Source organism: Oncorhynchus kisutch, unplaced genomic scaffold (genome assembly GCF_002021735.2).
Source record: "Oncorhynchus kisutch isolate 150728-3 unplaced genomic scaffold, Okis_V2 scaffold3976, whole genome shotgun sequence".
In the NCBI taxonomy this organism is placed as follows: Eukaryota; Metazoa; Chordata; class Actinopteri; order Salmoniformes; family Salmonidae; genus Oncorhynchus; species Oncorhynchus kisutch.
Window position 1 is genome coordinate 141,901 of NW_022265921.1, and position 21,514 is coordinate 163,414.

General features: G+C 45.2%; 1 protein-coding gene across 1 annotated transcript in view; it reads right to left on the reverse strand.

Annotated features, from left to right (window-relative positions):
- The window catches only part of rgs11 (regulator of G protein signaling 11), a 77,621-nt gene that overhangs the window by 45,137 nt on the left and 10,970 nt on the right, over window positions 1-21,514 (reverse strand). Inside the window, exons 5-8 of the mRNA XM_031821446.1 lie at window positions 19,532-19,583; window positions 15,708-15,766; window positions 14,620-14,696; window positions 14,447-14,528 (exon numbers count right to left, since the gene is read on the reverse strand). Coding sequence (XP_031677306.1) covers window positions 14,447-14,528; window positions 14,620-14,696; window positions 15,708-15,766; window positions 19,532-19,583 — 270 coding nt within the window. The remainder of the gene's footprint in view (window positions 1-14,446; window positions 14,529-14,619; window positions 14,697-15,707; window positions 15,767-19,531; window positions 19,584-21,514) is intronic.

Genomic DNA, 21,514 nt, shown 5'->3' on the forward strand with positions numbered 1-21,514 from the left:
TATGTAGGGATCCACATTGTCCAGCTGATATGTAGGGGTCCAGATTGTCCAGCTGATTTGTAGGGGTCCAGATTGCCCAGCTGATTTGTAGGGTCCAGATTGTCCAGCCCAGTTGATTTGTAGTGGTCCAGATTGTTTACCCCAGCTGATTTGTAGGGTCCAGATTGTCCAGTCCAGCTGATTTGTAGGGGTCCAGATTGTCCAGCTGATTTGTAGGGGTCCAGATTGTTTAGCCCAGCTGATTTAGGGTTCCAGATTGCCCAGCTGATTTGTAAGGGTCCAGATTGTCCAGCTGATTTGTAGGGTCCGGATTGTCCAGCTGATATGTAGGGGTCCAGATTGTCCAGCTGATAAGTAGGGGTCCTGATTGTCCAGCTGATATGTAGGGGTCCAGATTGTCCAGCTGATATGTAGGGGTCCAGATTGTCCAGCTGATTTGTAATGGTCCAGATTGTCCAGCCCAGCTGATTTGTAGGGGTCCAGATTGTTTAGCCCTGCTGATTTGTAGGGTCCAGACTGTCCAGTCCAGCTGATTTGTAGGAGTCCAGATTGCCCAGCTGATTTTTAGGTGTCCAGATTGCCCAGCTGATTTGTAGGGGTCCAGATTGTCCAGCTGATTTGTAGGGTCCAGATTGTCCAGCTGATTTGCACGGGTCCAGATTGTCCAGCTGATTTGTACGGGTTCAGATTGTCCAGCTGATATGTAGGGGTCCAGATTGTCCAGCTGATAAGTAGGGGTCCTGATTATCCAGCTGATATGTAGGGGTCCAGATTGTCCAGCTGATTTGTAGGGGTCCAGATTGTCCAGCTGATTTGTAGGGGTCCAGATTGTTAGCCCAGCTGATTTGTAAGGGTCCAGATTGTCCAGCTGATTGTAGGGGTCCAGATGGTCGAGCTGATTTGTAGGGGTCCAGATTGTCCAGTTGATATGTAGGGGTCCAGATTGTCCAGCTGATATGTAGGGGTCCAGATTGTCCAGCTGATATATAGGGGTCCAGATTGTCCAGCTGATATGTAGGGGTCCAGATTGTCCAGCTGATTTGTAGGGGTCCAGGTTGCCCAGCTAATTTGTAGGGGTCCAGATTGTTTAGCCCAGCTGATTTGTAGGGTCCAGATTGTCCAGCTGATTTGTAGGGTCCAGATTGTCCAGCTGATTTGTAGGGGTCCAGATTGTCCAGCTGATTTGTAAGGGTCCAGATTGCCCAGCTGATTTGTAGGGGTGCAGATTGTCCAGCTGATATCTAGGTGTCCAGATTGTCCAGCTGATATGTAGGGGTCCAGATTGTCCAGCTGATATGTAGGGATCCACATTGTCCAGCTGATATGTAGGGGTCCAGATTGTCCAGCTGATTTGTAGGGGTCCAGATTGCCCAGCTGATTTGTAGGGTCCAGATTGTCCAGCCCAGCTGATTTGTAGTGGTCCAGATTGTTTACCCCAGCTGATTTGTAGGGTCCAGATTGTCCAGTCCAGCTGATTTGTAGGGGTCCAGATTGTCCAGCTGATTTGTAGGGGTCCAGATTGTTTAGCCCAGCTGATTTAGGGTTCCAGATTGCCAAGCTGATTTGTAAGGGTCCAGATTGTCCAGCTGATTTGTAGGGTCCGGATTGTCCAGCTGATATGTAGGGGTCCAGATTGTCCAGCTGATATGTAGGGGTCCAGATTGTCCAGCTGATATGTAGCGGTCCAGATTGTCCAGCTGATTTGTAGTGGTCCAGATTCCCCAGCTGATTTGTAGGGGTCCAGATTGTCTAGCCCAGCTGATTTGTAGGGATCCAGATTGCCCAGCTGATTTGTAGGGGTCCAGATGGTCGAGCTGATTTGTAGGGGTCCAGATTGTTTAGCCCAGCTGATTTGTAGGGTTCCAGATTGCCCAGCTGATTTGTAAGGGTCCAGATTGTCCAGCTGATTTGTAGGGTCCAGATTGTCCAGCTGATAAGTAGGGGTCCTGATTGTCCAGCTGATATGTAAGGGTCCAGATTGTCCAGCTGATATGTAGGGGTCCAGATTGTCCAGCTGATATGTAGGGGTCCAGATTGTCCAGCTGATTTGTAGGGGTCCAGATTGCCCAGCTGATTTGTAGGGGTCCAGATTGTTTAGCCCAGCTGATTTGTAGGGATCCAGATTGCCCAGCTTATTTGTAGGGGTCCAGATTGTTTAGCCCAGCTGATTTGTAGGGGTCCAGATTGTCCAGCTGATTTGTAGGGGTCCAGATTGTTAGCCCAGCTGATTTGTAAGGGTCCAGATTGTCCAGCTGATTGTAGGGGTCCAGATGGTCGAGCTGATTTGTAGGGGTCCAGATTGTCCAGTCGATATGTAGGGGTCCAGATTGTCCAGCTGATATGTAGGGGTCCAGATTGTCCAGCTGATATATAGGGGTCCAGATTGTCCAGCTGATATGTAGGGGTCCAGATTGTCCAGCTGATTTGTAATGGTCCAGATTGTCCAGCCCAGCTGATTTGTAGGGGTCCAGATTGTCCAGCTGATCTGTAGGGGTCCAGATTGCCCAGCTGATTTTTAGGTGTCCAGATTGTCCAGCCTATTTGTACGGGTCCAGATTGTCCAGCTGATTTGCACGGGTCCAGATTGTCCAGCTGATTTGTAATGGTCCAGATTGTCCAGCCCAGCTGATTTGTAGGGTCCAGATTGTCCAGCCTATTTGTACGGGTCCAGATTGTCCAGCTGATTTGTAGGGTCCAGATTTCCCAGCTGATTTGTAGGTGTCCAGATTGTCCAGCTGTTTTGTAGGGGTCCAGATTGTCCAGCTGATTCGTAGGGGTCCAGATTGTCCAGCTGATTTGTACGGGTCCAGATTGTCCAGCTGATTTGTAGGAGTCCAGATTGTCCAGCTGTTTTGTAGGGGTCAAGATTGTCCAGCTGTTTTGTAGGGGTCCAGAATGCCCAGCTGATTTGTAGGGGTCCAGATTGTCCAGCTTATTTGTAGGGGTCCAGATTGTCTAGCTGATTTGTAGGGGTCCAGATTGTCTAGCCCAGCTGATTTGTAGGGGTCCAGATTGTCCAGTCCAGCTGATTTGTAGGGGTCCAGATTGTCCAGCTGTTTTATAGGGGTCCAGAGTGTCCAGCTGACTTGTACGGTCCAGATTGTCCAGCTGATTTGTAGGGGTCCAGATTGCCCAGCTGATTTGTAGGGTCCAGATTGCCCAGCTGATTTGTAGGGGTCCAGATTGTCCAGCCCAGCTGAATTGTAGGGGTCCAGATTGTCCTGCTGATTTGTAGGGTCCAGATTGTCCAGCTGTTCTGCAGGGGTCCAGATTGTCCAGCTGATTTTTAGGGGTCCAGATTGTCCAGCTGACTTGTAGGGGTCCAGATTGTCCAGCCCAGCTGATTTGTAGGGGTCCAGATTGTGTAGCCCAGCTTATTTGCAGGGGTCCAGATTGTCTGGCTGATTTGTAGGGTCCAGATTGCCCAGCTGATTTGTAGGGGTCCAGATTGTCTAGCCCAGCTGATTTGTAGGGGTCCAGATGGTCTATCCCAGCTGACTTGTAGGGGTCCAGATTGCCCAGCCCAGCTAATTTATAGGGGTCCAGATTGTTTAGCCCAGCTGATTTGTAGGGTCCAGATTGTCCAGCTGATTTGTAGGCTCCAGATTGTTTAGCCCAGCTGATTTGTAGGGGTCCAGATGGTCTAGCCCAGCTGATTTGCAGGGGTCCAGATTGTCCAGCTGATTTGTAGGGGTCCAGATTGTCTAGCCCAGCTGATTTGTAGGGGTCCAGATGGTCTATCCCAGCTGACTTGTAGGGGTCCAGATTGCCCAGCCCAGCTAATTTATAGGGGTCCAGATTGTTTAGCCCAGCTGATTTGTAGGGTCCAGATTGTCCAGCTGATTTGTAGGCTCCAGATTGTTTAGCCCAGCTGATTTGTAGGGGTCCAGATGGTCTAGCCCAGCTGATTTGCAGGGGTCCAGATTGTCCAGCTGATTTGTAGGAGACAAGATTGTCCAGCTGTCTGGATTTGGGTGAAGGAGAGGAAGGGGGGGCTTGGGCTAGTTGCTGCAGGGGGTGTGGAGCCGTTGGCCGGGGTTGGGGTAGCCAGGTGGAAGCATGGTTATTGAAGCAATGCTTTATTGAAATGATCGATTATCGTAGATTTATCGGTGGTGACAGTGTTTCCTAGCCTCAGTGCAGTGGGCAGCTGGGAGGAGGTGCTCTTATTCTCAATGGACTTTACAGTGACCCAGAGCTTTTTGGAATTAGTGCTACAGGATGCACATTTCTGTTTGAAATAGCTAGCCTTAGCTTTCCTAACTGCCTGTGTAATATTTGTTCCTGACTTCCCTGAAAAGAACGGAACAGGACGCAGAACGCCACAGGATGTTTTTGTGCTGGTCAAGGGCAGTCAAGTCTGGAGTGAATCAAGGGCTATATCTGTTCCCCATTTTTTGAATGGGGCATGCAATTCAATTAAAACGGGCCAGGTCGATTAGAAAGGCCTGTTCGCTGAAGTGTTTTAGGGAGCGTTTTGACAGTGATGAGGGGTGGTCGTATGACTACGGACCCATTACACACGAAGGCCATGAGGCAGTGATTGCTGAGATCCTGGTTGAAGACAGCAGAGGTGTATGTAGAGGGCAGGTTGGTTAGGATGATAATCTAAGAGGGTGTCCATGGTAGGTTCCTTGATGATTTGTGTGAGATTGAGGGCATCTAGTTTAGATTGTAGGATGTTTGGGTTGTTAAGCATGTCCCAGTTTAGGTCGCCTAACAGTATGAGCTCTGAAGATAGATGGGGGGCAATCAATTCACATATGGTGTCCAAGGCACAGCTGGTCCAAGGCACAGCAGAGGGGGTCTATAACAAGCCGCAATGGTGAGAAACCTGTTTCTGGAAAGGTGGATTTTTAAAAGTAGAAGCTCTAATTGTTTGGGAACAGTCCTGGATAGCATTACAGAACTCTGCAGGTTGTCTCTGCAGTAGATTGCAACTCGACCCCCTCTGGCGGTTCTATGTTGTCGGAAAATGTTATAGTTAGGAATGGAAATTTCAAGATTTTTGGTGGCCTTCCTAAGCCAGGATTCAGACATGGCTAGGCCATCCGGGTTGGCAGAGTGTGCTAAAGCAGTGAATAAAACAAACTTAGGGAGGAGGCTTCTAATGTTAACGTGCATGAAACCAGGCTTTTACGGTTACAGAAGTCAACAAATGAGAGCGCCTCGGGAATAGGAGCAGTGCAGGGGGCTGCAGGGACTGGGTTAACCTCTACATCACCAGAGGAACAGAGGAGGAGTAGGATAAGGGTACGGCTAAAGGCTATAAGAAATTGTCGTCTAGTGCGTTCGGAACAGAGAGTAAAAGGAGCAGGTTTCTGGGCACGGAAGAATAGATTCAAGGCATAATGTACAGACAAGGGTATGGTAGGATGTGAGTACAGTCAAGGTAAACCTAGGCATTGAGTAGCGATGAGAGAGGTTTTGTCTCTAGAGGCACCAGTTAATGTGGTCACCGCATGTGTGGGGAGTGGAACAAAAGGCCTAGCTAAGGCATATTGAGCATGGCTTGAGGCTCTACAGTGAAATAAGACAATAATCACTAACCAAAACAGCAATAGACAAGGCATATTGACATTAGGGAGAGGCATGTGTAGCAGAGTGCATATTGGGTCAGGTGAGTAGCAATAGATGACTCAGGGAGCCAATTTATTAGTGCTACTACTCTAGGCGAGCTGGAGACACATTCAGTAGTGCTACTACGCTAGGTGAGCTGAAGACACAGCGATTCAGACAGCTAGCGGGCCGGGGATAGCAGATGGGCCTCTGGGGACGTCGCGACGGAAGACCCTGTTGAAACCACCTCAGACGGTTATGTCGACAGACCAGTCGTGATGGATCGTCGGGGCTCCGTGCCGACCTTAAAGGGTCCAGGCCAATTGGCAAACGAGGTATTGTAGCCCAAGAATTGGCTGATGAACCTCTTCGGCTAGCCAGGAGATGAGCCTAGCTTGAGGCTAGCTCCATGCTAACTGGTTCAGGACAGAGACGTTAGCCAGGAATAGCCACTCGGATAGCAGCTAGCCAGCTGCGATGATCTGGTGTAAAGGTTCAGAACTTGCAGTAGGAATCCGGAGATGTGGTAGACAAAAAGCAGTCCGATAATCTCTGGGTATATCGCGCTGTGCAGACTGGCAGGAATTGACCGGGCTGAGGCTGACTGATGTCCATGTTAACAGTGATGATCGCTAGCAGTGGCTAACTGGCTAGTAGCTAGTTAGCTGGCTAGCTTCTGGTGGGGGGTTCCGGTTCTAAAGTATAAAAAATAGCAGATCCGTACCACATAGGGTGAGGCGGGTTGCAGAAGAGCATGTTCAGTCCGTAGATGGAAATTGAGATTAGAAACATATACAAAATATATATGAAGAAAACGAAGAAAATTATATTTTCAGTCATGGCCAAAAGTTTTGAGAATGACACAAATATTAATTTTCAAGTCTGCTGCTTCAGTGTCTTTAGATATTTTTGTCAGATGTTACTATGGAATTGTTATGGGATTTTTATGAATAATGCTTAATTGTGTATACATTTATAACTAAACGGACTTCCGGCGCCGACAGAGATGGCCGCCTCGCTTCGCGTTCCTAGGAAACTATGCAGTTTTTAGTTTTTTTACGTGTTATTTCTTACACTAGTACCCCAGGTCATCTTAGGTTTCATTACATACAGCCGAGAAGAACTACTGAATATAAGATCAGCGTCAACTCACCATCAGTACGACCAAGAATATGTTTTTCGCGATGCGGATCCTGTGTTCTGCCTTACAACCAGTGCAACGGAGTGGATTACATGCAGCGACCCAAAAAAACGACTCAGAAAAAGAGGGAAACGAAGCGGTCTTCTGGTCAGACTCCGGAGACGGGCACACCGTGCACCACTCCCTAGCATTCTTCTTGCCAATGTCCAGTCTCTTGACAACAAGGTTGATGAAATCCGAGCAAGGGTAACATTCCAGAGGGACATCAGAGACTGTAACGTTCTCTGCTTCACGGAAACATGGCTAACTGGAGAGACGCTATCCGGAGCGGTGCAGCCAGCGGGTTTCTCCACGCATCGCGCCGACAGAAACAAACATCTTTCTGGTAAGAAGAGGGGCGGGGGCGTATGCCTTATGGCCAACGTGACATGGTGTGATGAAAGAAACATACAGGAACTCAAATCCTTCTGTTCACCTGATTTAGAATTCCTCACAATCAAATGTAGACCGCATTATCTACCAAGAGAATTCTCTTCGATTATAATCACAGCCGTATATATCCCCCCCCAAGCAGACACATCGATGGCTCTGAACGAACTTTATTTAACTCTCTGCAAACTGGAAACGATTTATCCGGAGGCTGCATTCATTGTAGCTGGGGATTTTAACAAGGCTAATCTGAAAACAAGACTCCCTAAATTTTATCAGCATATCGATTGCGCAACCAGGGGTGGAAAGACCCTGGATCATTGTTACTCTAACTTCCGCGACGCATATAAGGCCCTGCCCCGCCCCCCTTTCGGAAAAGCTGACCACGACTCCATTTTGTTGATCCCTGCCTACAGACAGAAACTAAAACAAGAAGCTCCCACGCTGAGGTCTGTCCAACGCTGGTCTGACCAAGCTGACTCCACACTCCAAGACTGCTTCCATCACGTGGACTGGGAGATGTTTCGTATTGCGTCAGACAACAACATTGACGAATACGCTGATTCGGTGTGCGAGTTCATTAGAACGTGCGTTGAAGATGTCGTTCCCATAGCAACGATTAAAACATTCCCTAACCAGAAACCGTGGATTGATGGCAGCATTCGTGTGAAACTGAAGGCGCGAACCACTGCTTTTAATCAGGGCAAGGTGTCTGGTAACATGACTGAATACAAACAGTGCAGCTATTCCCTCCGCAAGGCTATCAAACAAGCTAAGCGCCAGTACAGAGACAAAGTAGAATCTCAATTCAACGGCTCAGACACAAGAGGCATGTGGCAGGGTCTACAGTCAATCACGGACTACAGGAAGAAACCCAGCCCAGTCACGGACCAGGATGTCTTGCTCCCAGGCAGACTAAATAACTTTTTTTGCACGCTTTGAGGACAATACAGTGCCACTGACACGGCCTGCAACGAAAACATGCGGTCTCTCCTTCACTGCAGCCGAAGTGAGTAAGACATTTAAACGTGTTAACCCTCGCAAGGCTGCAGGCCCAGACGGCATCCCCAGCCGCGCCCTCAGAGCATGCGCAGATCAGCTGGCCGGTGTGTTTACGGACATATTCAATCAATCCCTATACCAGTCTGCTGTTCCCACATGCTTCAAGAGGGCCACCATTGTTCCTGTTCCCAAGAAAGCTAAGGTAACTGAGCTAAACGACTACCGCCCCGTAGCACTCACATCCGTCATCATGAAGTGCTTTGAGAGTCTAGTCAAGGACCATATCACCTCCACCCTACCTGACACCCTAGACCCACTCCAATTTGCTTACCGCCCAAATAGGTCCACAGACGATGCAATCTCAACCACACTGCACACTGCCCTAACCCATCTGGACAAGAGGAATACCTATGTGAGAATGCTGTTCATCGACTACAGCTCGGCATTCAACACCATAGTGTTAAAGTGGCTGGAGTAGAAGCTCGTCATCAAGCTCGAGACCCTGGGTCTCGACCCCGCCCTGTGCAACTGGGTACTGGACTTCCTGATGGGCCGCCCCCAGGTGGTGAGGGTAGGCAACAACATCTCCTCCCCGCTGATCCTCAACACTGGGGCCCCACAAGGGTGCGTTCTGAGCCCTCTCCTGTACTCCCTGTTCACCCACGACTGCGTGGCCACGCACGCCTCCAACTCAATCATCAAGTTTGCGGACGACACAACAGTGGTAGGCTTGATTACCAACAACGACGAGACGGCCTACAGGGAGGAGGTGAGGGCCCTCGGAGTGTGGTGTCAGGAAAATAACCTCACACTCAACGTCAACAAAACTAAGGAGATGATTGGAGACTTCAGGAAACAGCAGAGGGAACACCCCCCCATCCACATCGATGGAACAGTAGTGGAGAGGGTAGCAAGTTTTAAGTTCCTCGGCATACACATCACAGACAAACTGAATTGGTCCACTCACACAGACAGCATCGTGAGGAAGGCGCAGCAGCGCCTCTTCAACCTCAGGAGGCTGAAGAAATTCGGCTTGTCACCAAAAGCACTCACAAACTTCTACAGATGCACAATCGAGAGCATCCTGGCGGGCTGTATCACCGCCTGGTATGGCAACTGCACCGCCCTCAACCGTAAGGCTCTCCAGAGGGTAGTGAGGTCTGCACAACGCATCACCGGGGGCAAACTACCTGCCCTCCAGGACACCTACACCACCCGATGCCACAGGAAGGCCATAAAGATCATCAAGGACATCAACCACCCGAGCCACTGCCTGTTCACCCCACTGTCATCCAGAAGGCGAGGTCAGTACAGGTGCATCAAAGCTGGGACCGAGAGACTGAAAAACAGCTTCTATCTCAAGGCCATCAGACTGTTAAACAGCCACCACTAACATTGAGTGGCTACTGCCAACACACTGTCAATGACACTGACTCTACTCCAGCCACTTTAATAATGGGAATTGATGGGAAATGATGTAAATATATCACTAGCCACTTTAAACAATGCTACCTTATATAATGTTACTTACCCTACATTATTCATCTCATATGCATACGTAGATACTGTACTCTATATCATCGACTGCATCCTTATGTAATACATGTATCACTAGCCACTTTAACTATGCCACTTGGTTTACATACTCATCTCATATGTATATACTGTACTCGATATCATCTACTGTATCTTGCCTATGCTGCTCTGTACCCTGATATATATCACTCATTCATATATCCTTATGTACATATTCTCTATCCCCTTACACTGTGTATAAGACAGTAGTTTTTTTGGAATTGTTAGTTAGATTACTTGTTCGTCATTACTGCATTGTCGGAACTAGAAGCACAAGCATTTCGCTACACTCGCATTAATATCTGCTAACCATGTGTATGTGACAAATAAAATTTGATTTGATTTGATTTGAAGCAGAATACTACTCTGTTACTGTATGAATGTATGAATCTTATTATAATCATAACACTGAATATAATGTGTGTAGTTTTAGTCAAGAATTAGAACAAGGACTTTCTGTTCCTACCCAGGGAGGGGAGAGACCTTGGGCTTGTAGTAGATTGTTTAACAGGTGGCAGACAATGTGAGAAGGCTTGTGAAAGGCTATATTGCCTTTGTATCTGAGAGGAGGGACATTTATGATGAAATGTGAGGTATATAAACCAATGTACATGGTATTATGACCAGAGCTCTCGCGAATAAACGCCTTAGGCTAATTTTGGTTGACTGGTCTCTGTCTATTTTATGCATATAAGAACCTTACAGATTCTTAGAAACTGACAGAGTGTTTTCATTGAATTGGTTAATGAACACATAAGAACTATGTGAATTAATCTAACGGGAATACTGAAGTATAATTACAAGCATTTCATAAGTGTCAAGGGCCTTTATTGACAAATACATAAAGTTGATGCAAAGAGTACATTTTTGCAGTGTTGACACTTCTTTTTCAAGACCCCTGCAGTCCATGCTGTCAATTAACTTCTGGGCCACATCCTGACTGATGGCAGCCCATTCTTGCATAATCAACGCTTGGAGATTGTCAGAATTTGTAGGTTTTTGTTTGTCCACCCGCCTCTTGAGGATTGACCACAAGTTTTCAGTGGGATTAATGTCTGGGGAGTTTCCTGGCCATGGACCCAAAATATCGATGTTTTGTTCCCCAAGCCACTTAGTTATCACTTTTGCCTTATGGCAAGGTGCTCCATCGTGTTGGAAAAGGCATTGTTCGTCACCAAACTGTTCCTGGATGGTTGGGAAAAGTTGCTCTTGGAGGATGTGTTGGTCCCATTCTTTATTCATTGTTGTGTTCTTAGGAAAAAGTGTGAGTGAGCCCACTCCCTTGGCTGAGAAGCAACCCCACACATGAATGGTCTCAGGATGCTTTACTGTTGGCATGACACAGGACTGATGGTAGCGCTCACCTTGTCTTCTCCAGACAAGCTTTTTTCCGGATGCCCCAAACAATCGGAAAGGGGATTCATCAGTGAAAATGACTTTACCTCAGTCCTCAGCAGTCCTGTACCTTTTGCAGTCTGTCCCTGATGTTTTTCCTGGAGAGAAGTGGCTTCTTTGCTGCCCTTCTTGAGACCAGGCCATTCTCCAAAAGTCTTTGCCTCACTGTGCGTGCAGATGCACTCACACCTGCCTGTTGCCATTCCTGAGCAAGCTCTGTACTGGTGGTGCTCCGACCACGCAGCTGAATCAACTTTAGGAGACAGTCCTGCCGCTTGCTGGACTTTCTTGCGCGCCCTAAAGCCTTCTTTACAACAATTGAACCACTCTCCTTAAAGTTCTTGATGATCCGATAAATGGTTGATTTAGGTGCAATTTTACTGGCAGCAATATCCTTGCCTGTGAAGCCCTTTTTGTGCAACGCAATGACGACAGCACGTGTTTCCTTGCAGGTAACCATGGTTGACAGAGGAAGAACAATGATTCCAAGCACCACCCTCCTTTTGAAGCTTCCAGTCTGTTATTCGAACTCAAACAGCATGACAGAGTGATCTCCAGCCTTGTCCTCGTCAACACTCACACCTGTGTTAACGAGATAATCACTGACACGAGGTCAGCTGGTCCTTTTGTGGCAGGGCTGAAATGCAGTGGAAATGTTTTTTTTGCGATTCAGTCAATTTGCATGGCAAAGAGGGACTTTGCAACTAATTGCAATTCATCTGATCACTCTTCATAATGTTCTGGAGTATATGCAAATTGCCATCATACAAACTGAGGCAGCAGACTTTGTGAAAATGAATATTTGTCATTCTCAAAACTTTTGGCCACGACTGTACACGGGACAAGACAAAAACAGAAGTTCAACTGCTACGCCATCTTGGTCAGCTGACACACACACACACACACACACACACACACACACACACACACACACACACACACACACACACACACACACACACACACACACACACACACACACACACAGTCAGCTCTGAGAGGGAGTGTGAGCACTTAGCCCTGCTCATGTTTTCCACTCTATTTCCTCCATCTTTATTCCCTCCATTCTCTCCTCTCCTCTTCACTCTCTTTTCCTCCGCTCCTCCTCTTTAATTCATGAGAATTAAGGAACAGAAGAGAAAGTGCACTCTCCCCTCCACTCTCTCCTGCTCTCCCTCAACTCCACTCTCTCCTCCCCTCACTCCTCCTTATCTCTATACCCCCTCCCTCCCTCCCTCACTCCCCTTATATATTTTTTCTAGCTGAAGGTTTTAACAGATGAAATCTTCCTATTTTGTGTCTGAGACAGTTAAACCTGTCTGGGTTAGACGGATCTGGTCTGGGTCTGGGTTAGACTGATCTGGTCTGGGTCTGGGTTAGACTGATCTGGTCTGGGTTAGACTGATCTGGTCTGGGTCTGGGTTAGACTGGTCTGGGTCTGGGTTAGACTGATCTGGTCTGTAGTAGTACTACTAGTATAGTAGTAGTAGTAGTAGCAGTATAGCAGTAGTATCAGTGTAGTAGTAGTAGTAGTAATAATAGTAGTCCAGTAGTAGTAAAGTAGTAGCGCAGTAGTAGTATAGTAGTAGTAATATTAGCAGTATAGTGATAGTAGTATAGTAGTAGTAACATAAGTAGTATAGTAGTAGTATAGTAGTAATATTAGTTGTATAGTAGTAGTAGTATGAGTAGTATGGTAGTAGTAATATTGGTTGTATAGGGATTGGTATAGTAGTATAGTAGTAGCAGTGCAGTAGCAGTAGTGTTAGTAGTATGTCGATGGTAGTATAGTAGTAGTAATATTAGTAGTATAGTTATAGTAGTATAGTAGTAGAAGTAGTAATAGTAATATAGTAGTAGTAGTAGTCTAGTAGTGGTAATATTAGTAGTATAGTAGTAGCAGTACAGTAGTAGTAATATTAGTAAAATTAGTAGTAGTAGAAATAGTAATAGTCGTAGTGTAGTAGGAGTAGTAGTAGTAGTAGTCATAGAATAGCCGTAGTATAGTAGTAGTAGCAGTAGAAATAGTAATAGTCATAATGTAGTAGTAGTCATAGTGTAGTCATAGTGTAGTAGTAGTAGCAGTAGTAGTCATAGTTGTAGTATATAATTATAGTTGTAGTATAATAGTAGTATAGTAATAGTGGTAGTAGTAGTCGTTTTCTAGTAGTAGTAGAAGTATAGTAGTAGAAATAGTCATAGTTGTAGTATAGTAGTAGTCAAGTAGTAGTATAGTAGTAGTAATATTAGTACCCATAGTAGCAGTAACAGTAGTAGCAGTATAGTAATATTAATATTTGTAAAATTATTATTAGTAGTAGTAGCAGTAGTAGTAGTAATACGTACAGTAGTAGTGGTAGAATAGTAGTAGAAGTAGTAGCAGTACTTGTAGTAGTAGTAGTATTAGTAGCAGCAGTAGTATAGTAGTAATATTGGTAGTAGTAGTCATAGTTGTATTATAGTAGTCTGGTAGTATTATAGTAGTAGTATAGCAGTAATATATTAGTATTATAGTAGTAGTATAGTAGTATTATAGTAGTAGCCATAGTTGTATTATAGTAGTATAGTAGTGGTATCATAGTAGTAGTATAGTAGTAGTAGTCATAGTTGTATTATAGTAGTATAGTAGTAGTATAGTGGCGGTATTCATAGGTGTATTATAGCAGTATACTAGTAGTATAGCAGTAGTATAGCAGAAGTAGCCATAGTTGTAGTATAGTAGTATAGTGGTAGTATAATAGTAGTATAGTAGTATTACAGTAGTAGTATAGTAGTAGTAGCCATAGTTGTAGTATAGTAGTATAGTGGTAGTATAATAGTAGTATAGTAGTATCACAGTAGTAGTATAGTAGTAGTAGGCATAGTTGTATTATAGTAGTAGTATAGTAGTAGTATAGTAGCAGTATAGTAGAAGTAGTCATAGTCCAAGTACAGTAGCAGCATAGTAGTATATTGGTAGTATAATAGTAGTATAGTAGTAGTATAGTAGTAGTAGTCATAGTTGTATTATAGTAGAGGTATAGTAGCAGTATAGTAGCAGTACAGTAGAAGTAGTCATAGTTCAAGTATAGTAGCAGCATAGTTAGTATAGTGGTAGTATTGTGGCAGTATAGTAGTAGTATAGCGGCAGAAGTCATACGTGTACTATAGTAGTATAGTAGTAGTATAGCGTTAGTATGGTAGTATTATGGTAGTAGTGTAGTAGTAGTAGTCATAGTTGTATTATAGTAGTATAGTAGTATAGTAGTATAGTAGTAGTAGTAGTCATAGCTGTATTATAGTAGTATAGTAGTATTATCTTAGTAGTATAGTACTAGTATAGTGGTAGTATAGTGGCATATTTACACATGGTTTGTTGATCAGCCAGTAGGCTTGCTCCTGACACTCCAGAACGATACGGTCAGCCTTCCTTCTCTGCTTAGAGGCCCTGCACACACACAGAGAGAGACACACAGGGTTAAGAGAGGTGAGTGTGTGTTTGTGTGTCTGAGTGTGTCTGAGTGTGTGTGTGTAGTTACCTGAGCTGTTCTCTAGCCTGCATCACCACAAAGTCCCAGGTGTGGTTAATCCTCTTGTGCAGGATGCTGTAGTTCTCCTGAAGAGGAGAGGGGATGAGAAGGACAGGAGGACGGTTAGTGATCCTACTGATGGACAGACAGATAGTGGAGATAGGAAAGGTGTACTAAAGGTTTGGGAAATGTTTACTAAAGGTTTAGGAAAGGTTTACTAAAGGTTTAGGAAACGTTTACTAAAGGTTTACTAAATGTTTAGGAAAGGTTTACTAAAGGTTTAGGAAACGTTTACTAAACGTTTAGGAAAGGTTTACTAAAGGTTTAGGAAAGGTTTACTAAAGGTTTAGGAAAGGTTTACTAAACGTTTAGGAAAGGTTTAGGAAAGGTTTACTAAAGGTTTAGGAAAGGTTTACTAAACGTTTAGGAAAGGTTTACTAAACGTTTAGGAAAGGTTTAGGAAAGGATTAGGAAAGGTTTACTAAAGGTTTACTACAGGTTAGTAAATGTTTAGTAGGGTTAATACAGGTTTAGTAAAGGTTTAGTAAAGGGTTTATACAGGTTTAGTAAATGTTTAGTAAAGGTTTAGTAAAGGGTTTATACCGGTTTAGTAAAGGTTTAGTAAAGGGTTTATACAGGTTTAGTAAAGGGTTAATACAGGTTTAGTAAAGGGTTAATACAGGTTTAGTAAATGTTTAGTAAAGGTTTAGTAAAGGTTTAGTAAATGTTTAGTAAAGGTTTAGTAAAGGGTTAATACAGGTTTAGTAAAGGTTTAGTAAAGGTTTAGTAAAGGGTTAATACAGGTTTAGTAAAGGTTTAGTAAAGGTTTAGTAAATGTTTAGTAAAGGTTTAGTAAAGGTTTAGTAAAGGGTTAATACAGGTTTAGTAAAGGGTTAATACAGGTTTAGTAAAGGTTTAGTAAAGGTTTAGTAAAGGGTTAATAAAGGTTTAGTAAAGGGTTAATACAGGTTTAGTAAAGGGTTAATACAGGTTTAGTAAATGTTTAGTAAAGGTTTAGTAAAGGTTTAGTAAAGGTTTAGTAAAGGGTTAATACAGGTTTAGTAAATGTTTGGTAAATTATAGGTTAGAATAATCACCTTCTCATAGTCCACCAGCTCCCCCTGTTTCCTGATGTTCTTCTTAGCCAGATAGATTGCTGGACAGAGATAAGATGACCAGTTTAGACCATACAAACTGTAGTCAAATAAATGACAGAAGTCACAACATACCCTCAATGCCTAACCTTTAACCCTTAACCCTCAACTCTTAACCCTTAACCTCTCTTAACCCTTATCCCTCAACCCTCAACTCTTAACCCTTAACCTTTAACCTTTAACCCTCAACTCCTAACCCTCAACCCTCAACTGTTAACCCTTAAGGAGCGACTGTCACTACTTATCCTTTTGAAAACGGCCTATAAGGCATCGATATGAGTCAGAAACATTTTTGTGTCAAAATGTATTACAAAGTGTAAATAGGATAAATATGGGCACAGTCAGTCTTGTCTAAAATGTAGTTTGGAACCTGAGTGGGTCACAACGAGTAAATGAAGGTACGTTTTGGATTAGAATTATGTAAACAATTCATGCCCCCTTTTCCCAAGCTCAACGCTCAAATCACTCCTCCTTTATTGAATGGCTCTGTTGTTTTAGTGCCCCCAATGAGTTCAAAGGATCACGGACATTTGAGACAGAAAAGCCCTATACGGATTGACCACAGCCAACTATGGTTAGGGTTAGAACCCAAAGGATCACGGCCGTTTGAGACTGAAAAGCCCTATACGGATTGACCACAGCCAACTATGGTTAGGGTTAGAACCCAAAGGATCACGGCCGTTTGAGACTGAAAAGCCCTATACGGATTGACCACAGCCAACTATGGTTAGGGTTAGAACCCAAAGGATCACGGCCGTTTGAGACTGAAAAGCCCTATACGGATTGACCACAGCCAACTATGGTTATGGTTAGAACCCAAAGGATCACGGCCGTTTGAGACTGAAAAGCCCTATACGGATTGACCACAGCCAACTATGGTTTGCATGCCCTTCCGAAGTACCCTAATATCCTACCGTTCGGAATACGTGGTTGGGGTTCATTGGTCCCCAGTGGTGGTGAGAATACCGTTAGCTAGACCATAGATTGCTGATTATGTATATTTTGATAATCATTATCCCTATCATCGCTAGTATAGCTGACATTGGCTTGTTAGCTACCTAACTAGCTAGCTAGCTAAAGTTAGCCTATCTCAAAACAACTCAGATTTGGCTTGGAAACACAATTTGCCAAAAGGCACCTAAAGGACTCTCAGACCATGAGAAACAAGATTCTCTGGTCTGATGAAATCAAGATTGAACTCTTTGGACTGAATGCCAAACTTCACATCTGGAGGAAACCTGGCACCATCCCTATGGTGAAGCATGGTGGTGGCAGTAGCATTTTCAGCGGCAGGGACTGGAAGACTAGTCAGTATCGATGAAAAGATGAACAGAGCAAAGTACAGAGAGATCTTTAAATGCTCCAGAGCACTCAGGACCTTCCAGCTCGGGGTGGCAGGGTAGCCTAGTGGTTAGAGCGTTGGACTCCAACCGAAGGTTGCAAGTTCAAACCCCCGAGCTGACAAGGTACAAATCTGTCGTTCTGCCCCTGAACAGGCAGTTACCCTGCTGTTCTTAGGCCGTCATTGAAAATAAGAATTTGTTCTTAACTGACTTGCCTAGTTAAAAAAAGGTAAAATAAAAACAGGACAACGACCCAAGAACAAACAGCCAAGACAACAGAGCTCATTCTCTCCCTCATCGATTTTGAGGGACCAGCCGAGACATCTGCCACGGGCCAACTGAAGGGACAGTTCGAGAGGATGCGAACTTGAAAGCCGCCGCGGCCCAAGTGATAGTGGTGGATGGCCAGCTACTTCAGGGGTGAGTGACTGGCTATACCGTCATTTCCAAATCAAGCCTTTTGTATCAGGTGTCGCACCAACAGGGGGAACTTCGAGAGGTGCTGGTTGCTGCTCCAACGAAAAGTGGGAGCTGTTCTCGAGCTGGTACACCCCCATCTGTTGGGGGTGTACCTGGGAATGGAGAAGACCCGGGAACAGGTTGGCGCCCAGTTCCACCGGAACACTTTTCCCACAGCTGCCCGGAGTTTCAAATCACCGCCCCAAATGCACACTTCCCAAACCCGCTGGTCCCGCTACTGATCATCAGGTTTCCATTTGAACGGATCGCAATGGACATAGTGGGGCCACTGGTAAAAATGGCACCAGGACACTGGTACATCCTGGTAATAGTAGATTATGCCATCCGATATCCCTACGGGCGGCGGTCTCCAGGGGAATCGCCCGGGAGCTATTCCACCTCTTTAACCAGGTGGGCATCCTGAACGAGATCCTAACCGGCCAAGGTATGAAAGCAGATCTTGACCTCCGTCTTTCACCCGCAGAGAGATGGGCTCGTCAAATGTTTGGGGGTTATTAGACAGCGTTTTCAACACCAGACAGCTTATATCAGTACCGGGTCCTCCCATTCAGTCTCAACGGAGCCCCACCCATGTTCTAGCACCTGATGGATCAAGTCCTCCGACCCCACCAACAGTGGGCAGCGGCCTATATGGATATATGGTAAGCCGGCTTGACAGCGAACCCCAAGAAATGCAAGCTGGGGTTTGAGGAGGTGGAGTACCTGGGGTATTTGATCAGACGTGGGAAAGTCAAGCCCCAGAAGAGGAAGCTCCAAGCGGTACCTGACTGGCCCATTCCACGCACCAAGACACAGGTCAAGTCCTTCCCGGGGCTGGATGGGATACTACAGCCAGTTTATCCCCAACTTTGCAGCTAGCGCCTCCCCCTTGCCGATCTAACCAGGGCCCACCTCCTGAAAACAGTGAACTGGTCAGACGAGACCGAAGCCACATTCAGGCAATTGAAGGAAGCGCTTTGCTCCCATCCGAATCTAGTAACGCCCGATGTTGGTCCAGACGGACACCAGCGACACAGGACTAGGGGCCGTCCTGTCCCAGGTACAGGGGACTAGGGGCCATCCTGTCCCAGGTACAGGGGACTAGGGGCCATCCTGTCCCAGGTACAGGGGACTAGGGGTCGTCCTGTCCCAGGTACAGGGGACTAGGGGCCGTCCTGTCCCAGGTACAGTATCTGTCTCGGCTGGGAATGACAGTATCTGTATCTGCTGGGAATGACAGTATCTGTATCGGCTGGGAATGACAGGATCTGTATCTGGGAATGACAGTATCTGTATCGGCTGGGATTGACCGTATCTGTATCTGCTGGGAATGACAGTATCTGTATCGGCTGGGAATGACAGTATCTGTATCAGCTGGGAATGACAGTATCTGTATCGGCTGGGATTGACAGTATCTGTATCGGCTGGGAATGACATTATCTGTATCTGGGAATGACAGGATCTGTATCGGCTGGGAATGACATTAAAAGGTGCACATTGTTATATCAGCAGAACACTGCTTCTATGGTTTTATGTAAAGGGATGTTTATTCTACATGAACCTGTCACTACATGTGAAAGTTATCAAAGCACTTATTTTAGAATATCTACATAAATTCCCCAATTGCATTCGTCTCATATTACTCTGTAGGCTACTGACCTATTCAAAGCTTCCTCCGGTATCTCACCATACATTTGCCTGTAGTTATTGAGCTCAACCTGCTTGTTCTTTGTTGTGATTGAGTGGGAGAAACAGCTGAGGTCGAGGTTCTGACAGATGGGTATGTCTTGGTGATGGCAAGGAGACACACAAGAAACACCCCCGTCAAACCACACCCCCATCAAACCACACCCCCAAGCCAACTAACGTATGACTTCTGTCATGGCCGCCAGTATTTCTTGAGGAGGAAGCCAGAAAACAAGGCAGAATCAGCGGATGCAGTTCCCACTTAACCCGTAACCTCACCATAGTCCAGCTCTGTGGCAGGCCAGCGGCTACTGGTCCAGAAATATGGAGTCTGAGAGAGAGTGAGAGAGAGAGATGTTCAGAAAGAGGGAGATGTCTGCGTGAGGCCAAACACACGACCAACAACATTGGACACTTTATGAAACCTAAAGCCTTCACTATCTCATCCTGGAATATCCAAGGCCTGAGGTCATCTGCCTTTGGCCTAAAGAGCAGGAACCTGGAATTCATCAAAGAAATCAGAAATACAGACATTGTCATCCTACAAGAAACCTGGTATAGAGGAGACGGACCCACTGGTTACCCTCTAGGTTACAGAGAGCTGGTAGTCCCATCCACCACACTACCAGGTGGGTGGTATAGAGGAGACGGACCCACTGGTTACCCTCTAGGTTACAGAGAGCTGGTTGTCCCATCCACCAAACCACCAGGATGAAACAGGGAAGGGACTCCGGGGATATGCTCATTTGGTATAGAGCAGAACTAAGACCTAACTCACTCTATTAAATTAATCAAAACAGGAACATTTTACATCTAGCTAGAAATTCAAAAGGAAATTATCTTAATAGAGAAAAATGTCCTCCTGTGTGCTACCTATATCACCCCACTAGAATCCCCATACTTTAATGAAGACAACTTCTCCATCCTGGCTGGGGAAATCAATCATTTCTAGGCCCAGGGACGTGTACTAGTCTGTAGCAACCTAAATGCTAGACAAGAACCTGACACCCTCAGCACACAGGGGGACAAACACCTGGCTGCAGGTGACAGCATTCCCTCCCCCATATGCCCTCCCCCATATGCCCCTGTACCACACAACTATGACAACATCACCAACAAAAACAGTCCACAACTCCTGCAGCTCTGTTACACGCTGGGTATGTACATAGTCAATGGTAGGCTTTGAGGGGCCTCCTATGGTAGGTAACCACCCCTATCAGATCACAGTCAGCCCACTGACACCCCTATCAGACCACAGTCAGCCCACTGACACCCCTATCAGATCTCAGCAGTCTACTTGAACAGAGGAATACTCAATGATGAGGCATCAAAACCAAAGGAACTGAGTAATTTTAAGAAATGCTATAGATGGAAGGAATGTAGTGTGGAAACCTACCAAAAAACAATTAGGAAACATCAAATTCAATCCCTTTTAGACAACTTCCTGGACAAAACGTTCCACTGTAATAGTGGTGGTGTAAACATGGCAGTAGAAAATCTTCACAGTATATTTGACCTCTCAGCTTCCCTATCAAATCTAAAAATGTCAAACAGAAAACCGAAGAAAATAATCAACAATGACAAATGATTTGATGAGGAATGCAAAAACATAAGAAAGAAATTGAGAAACTTATGCAACCAAAAACATAAGAGACACAGAAAACCTGAGTCTACGCCTTCACTATGGTGAATCACTAAAACAATACAGAAATACACTACGGAAAACAAACAACAACACAAAGTATTTTCTATCCAAAATGGAGATGTTAACCACTTCTCCAATCTTTTGTCTCTATAACAAAGAACAAACAGCAAAAACATATATACATGATCAAATACAGATCTTAGAATCAACAATTAAAGACCAGAACCCACTGGATTCCAGAACCCACTGGATTCCAGAACACACTGGATTCCAGAACCCACTGGATTCCAGAACACACTGGATTCCAGAACCCACTGGATTCCAGAACCCACTGGATTCTCCAATTCCCTTGAATGAACTACAGGACAAAATAAAAACCCTCCAACCCAAAAAGGCCTGTGGTGTTGATGGTATCCTTAATGAAATGATAAAATATACAGACCACAGATTCCAATTGGCTATACTAAAACTCTCATCATCCTTAGCTCTGGCATCGTCCCCAATATTTGGAACTAAGTACTGATCACCCCAATCCACAAAAGTGAATACAAATATGACCCCATATATGCGTCAACAGCAACCTTGGGAAAATCCTCGGCATTATCATTAACAGCAGA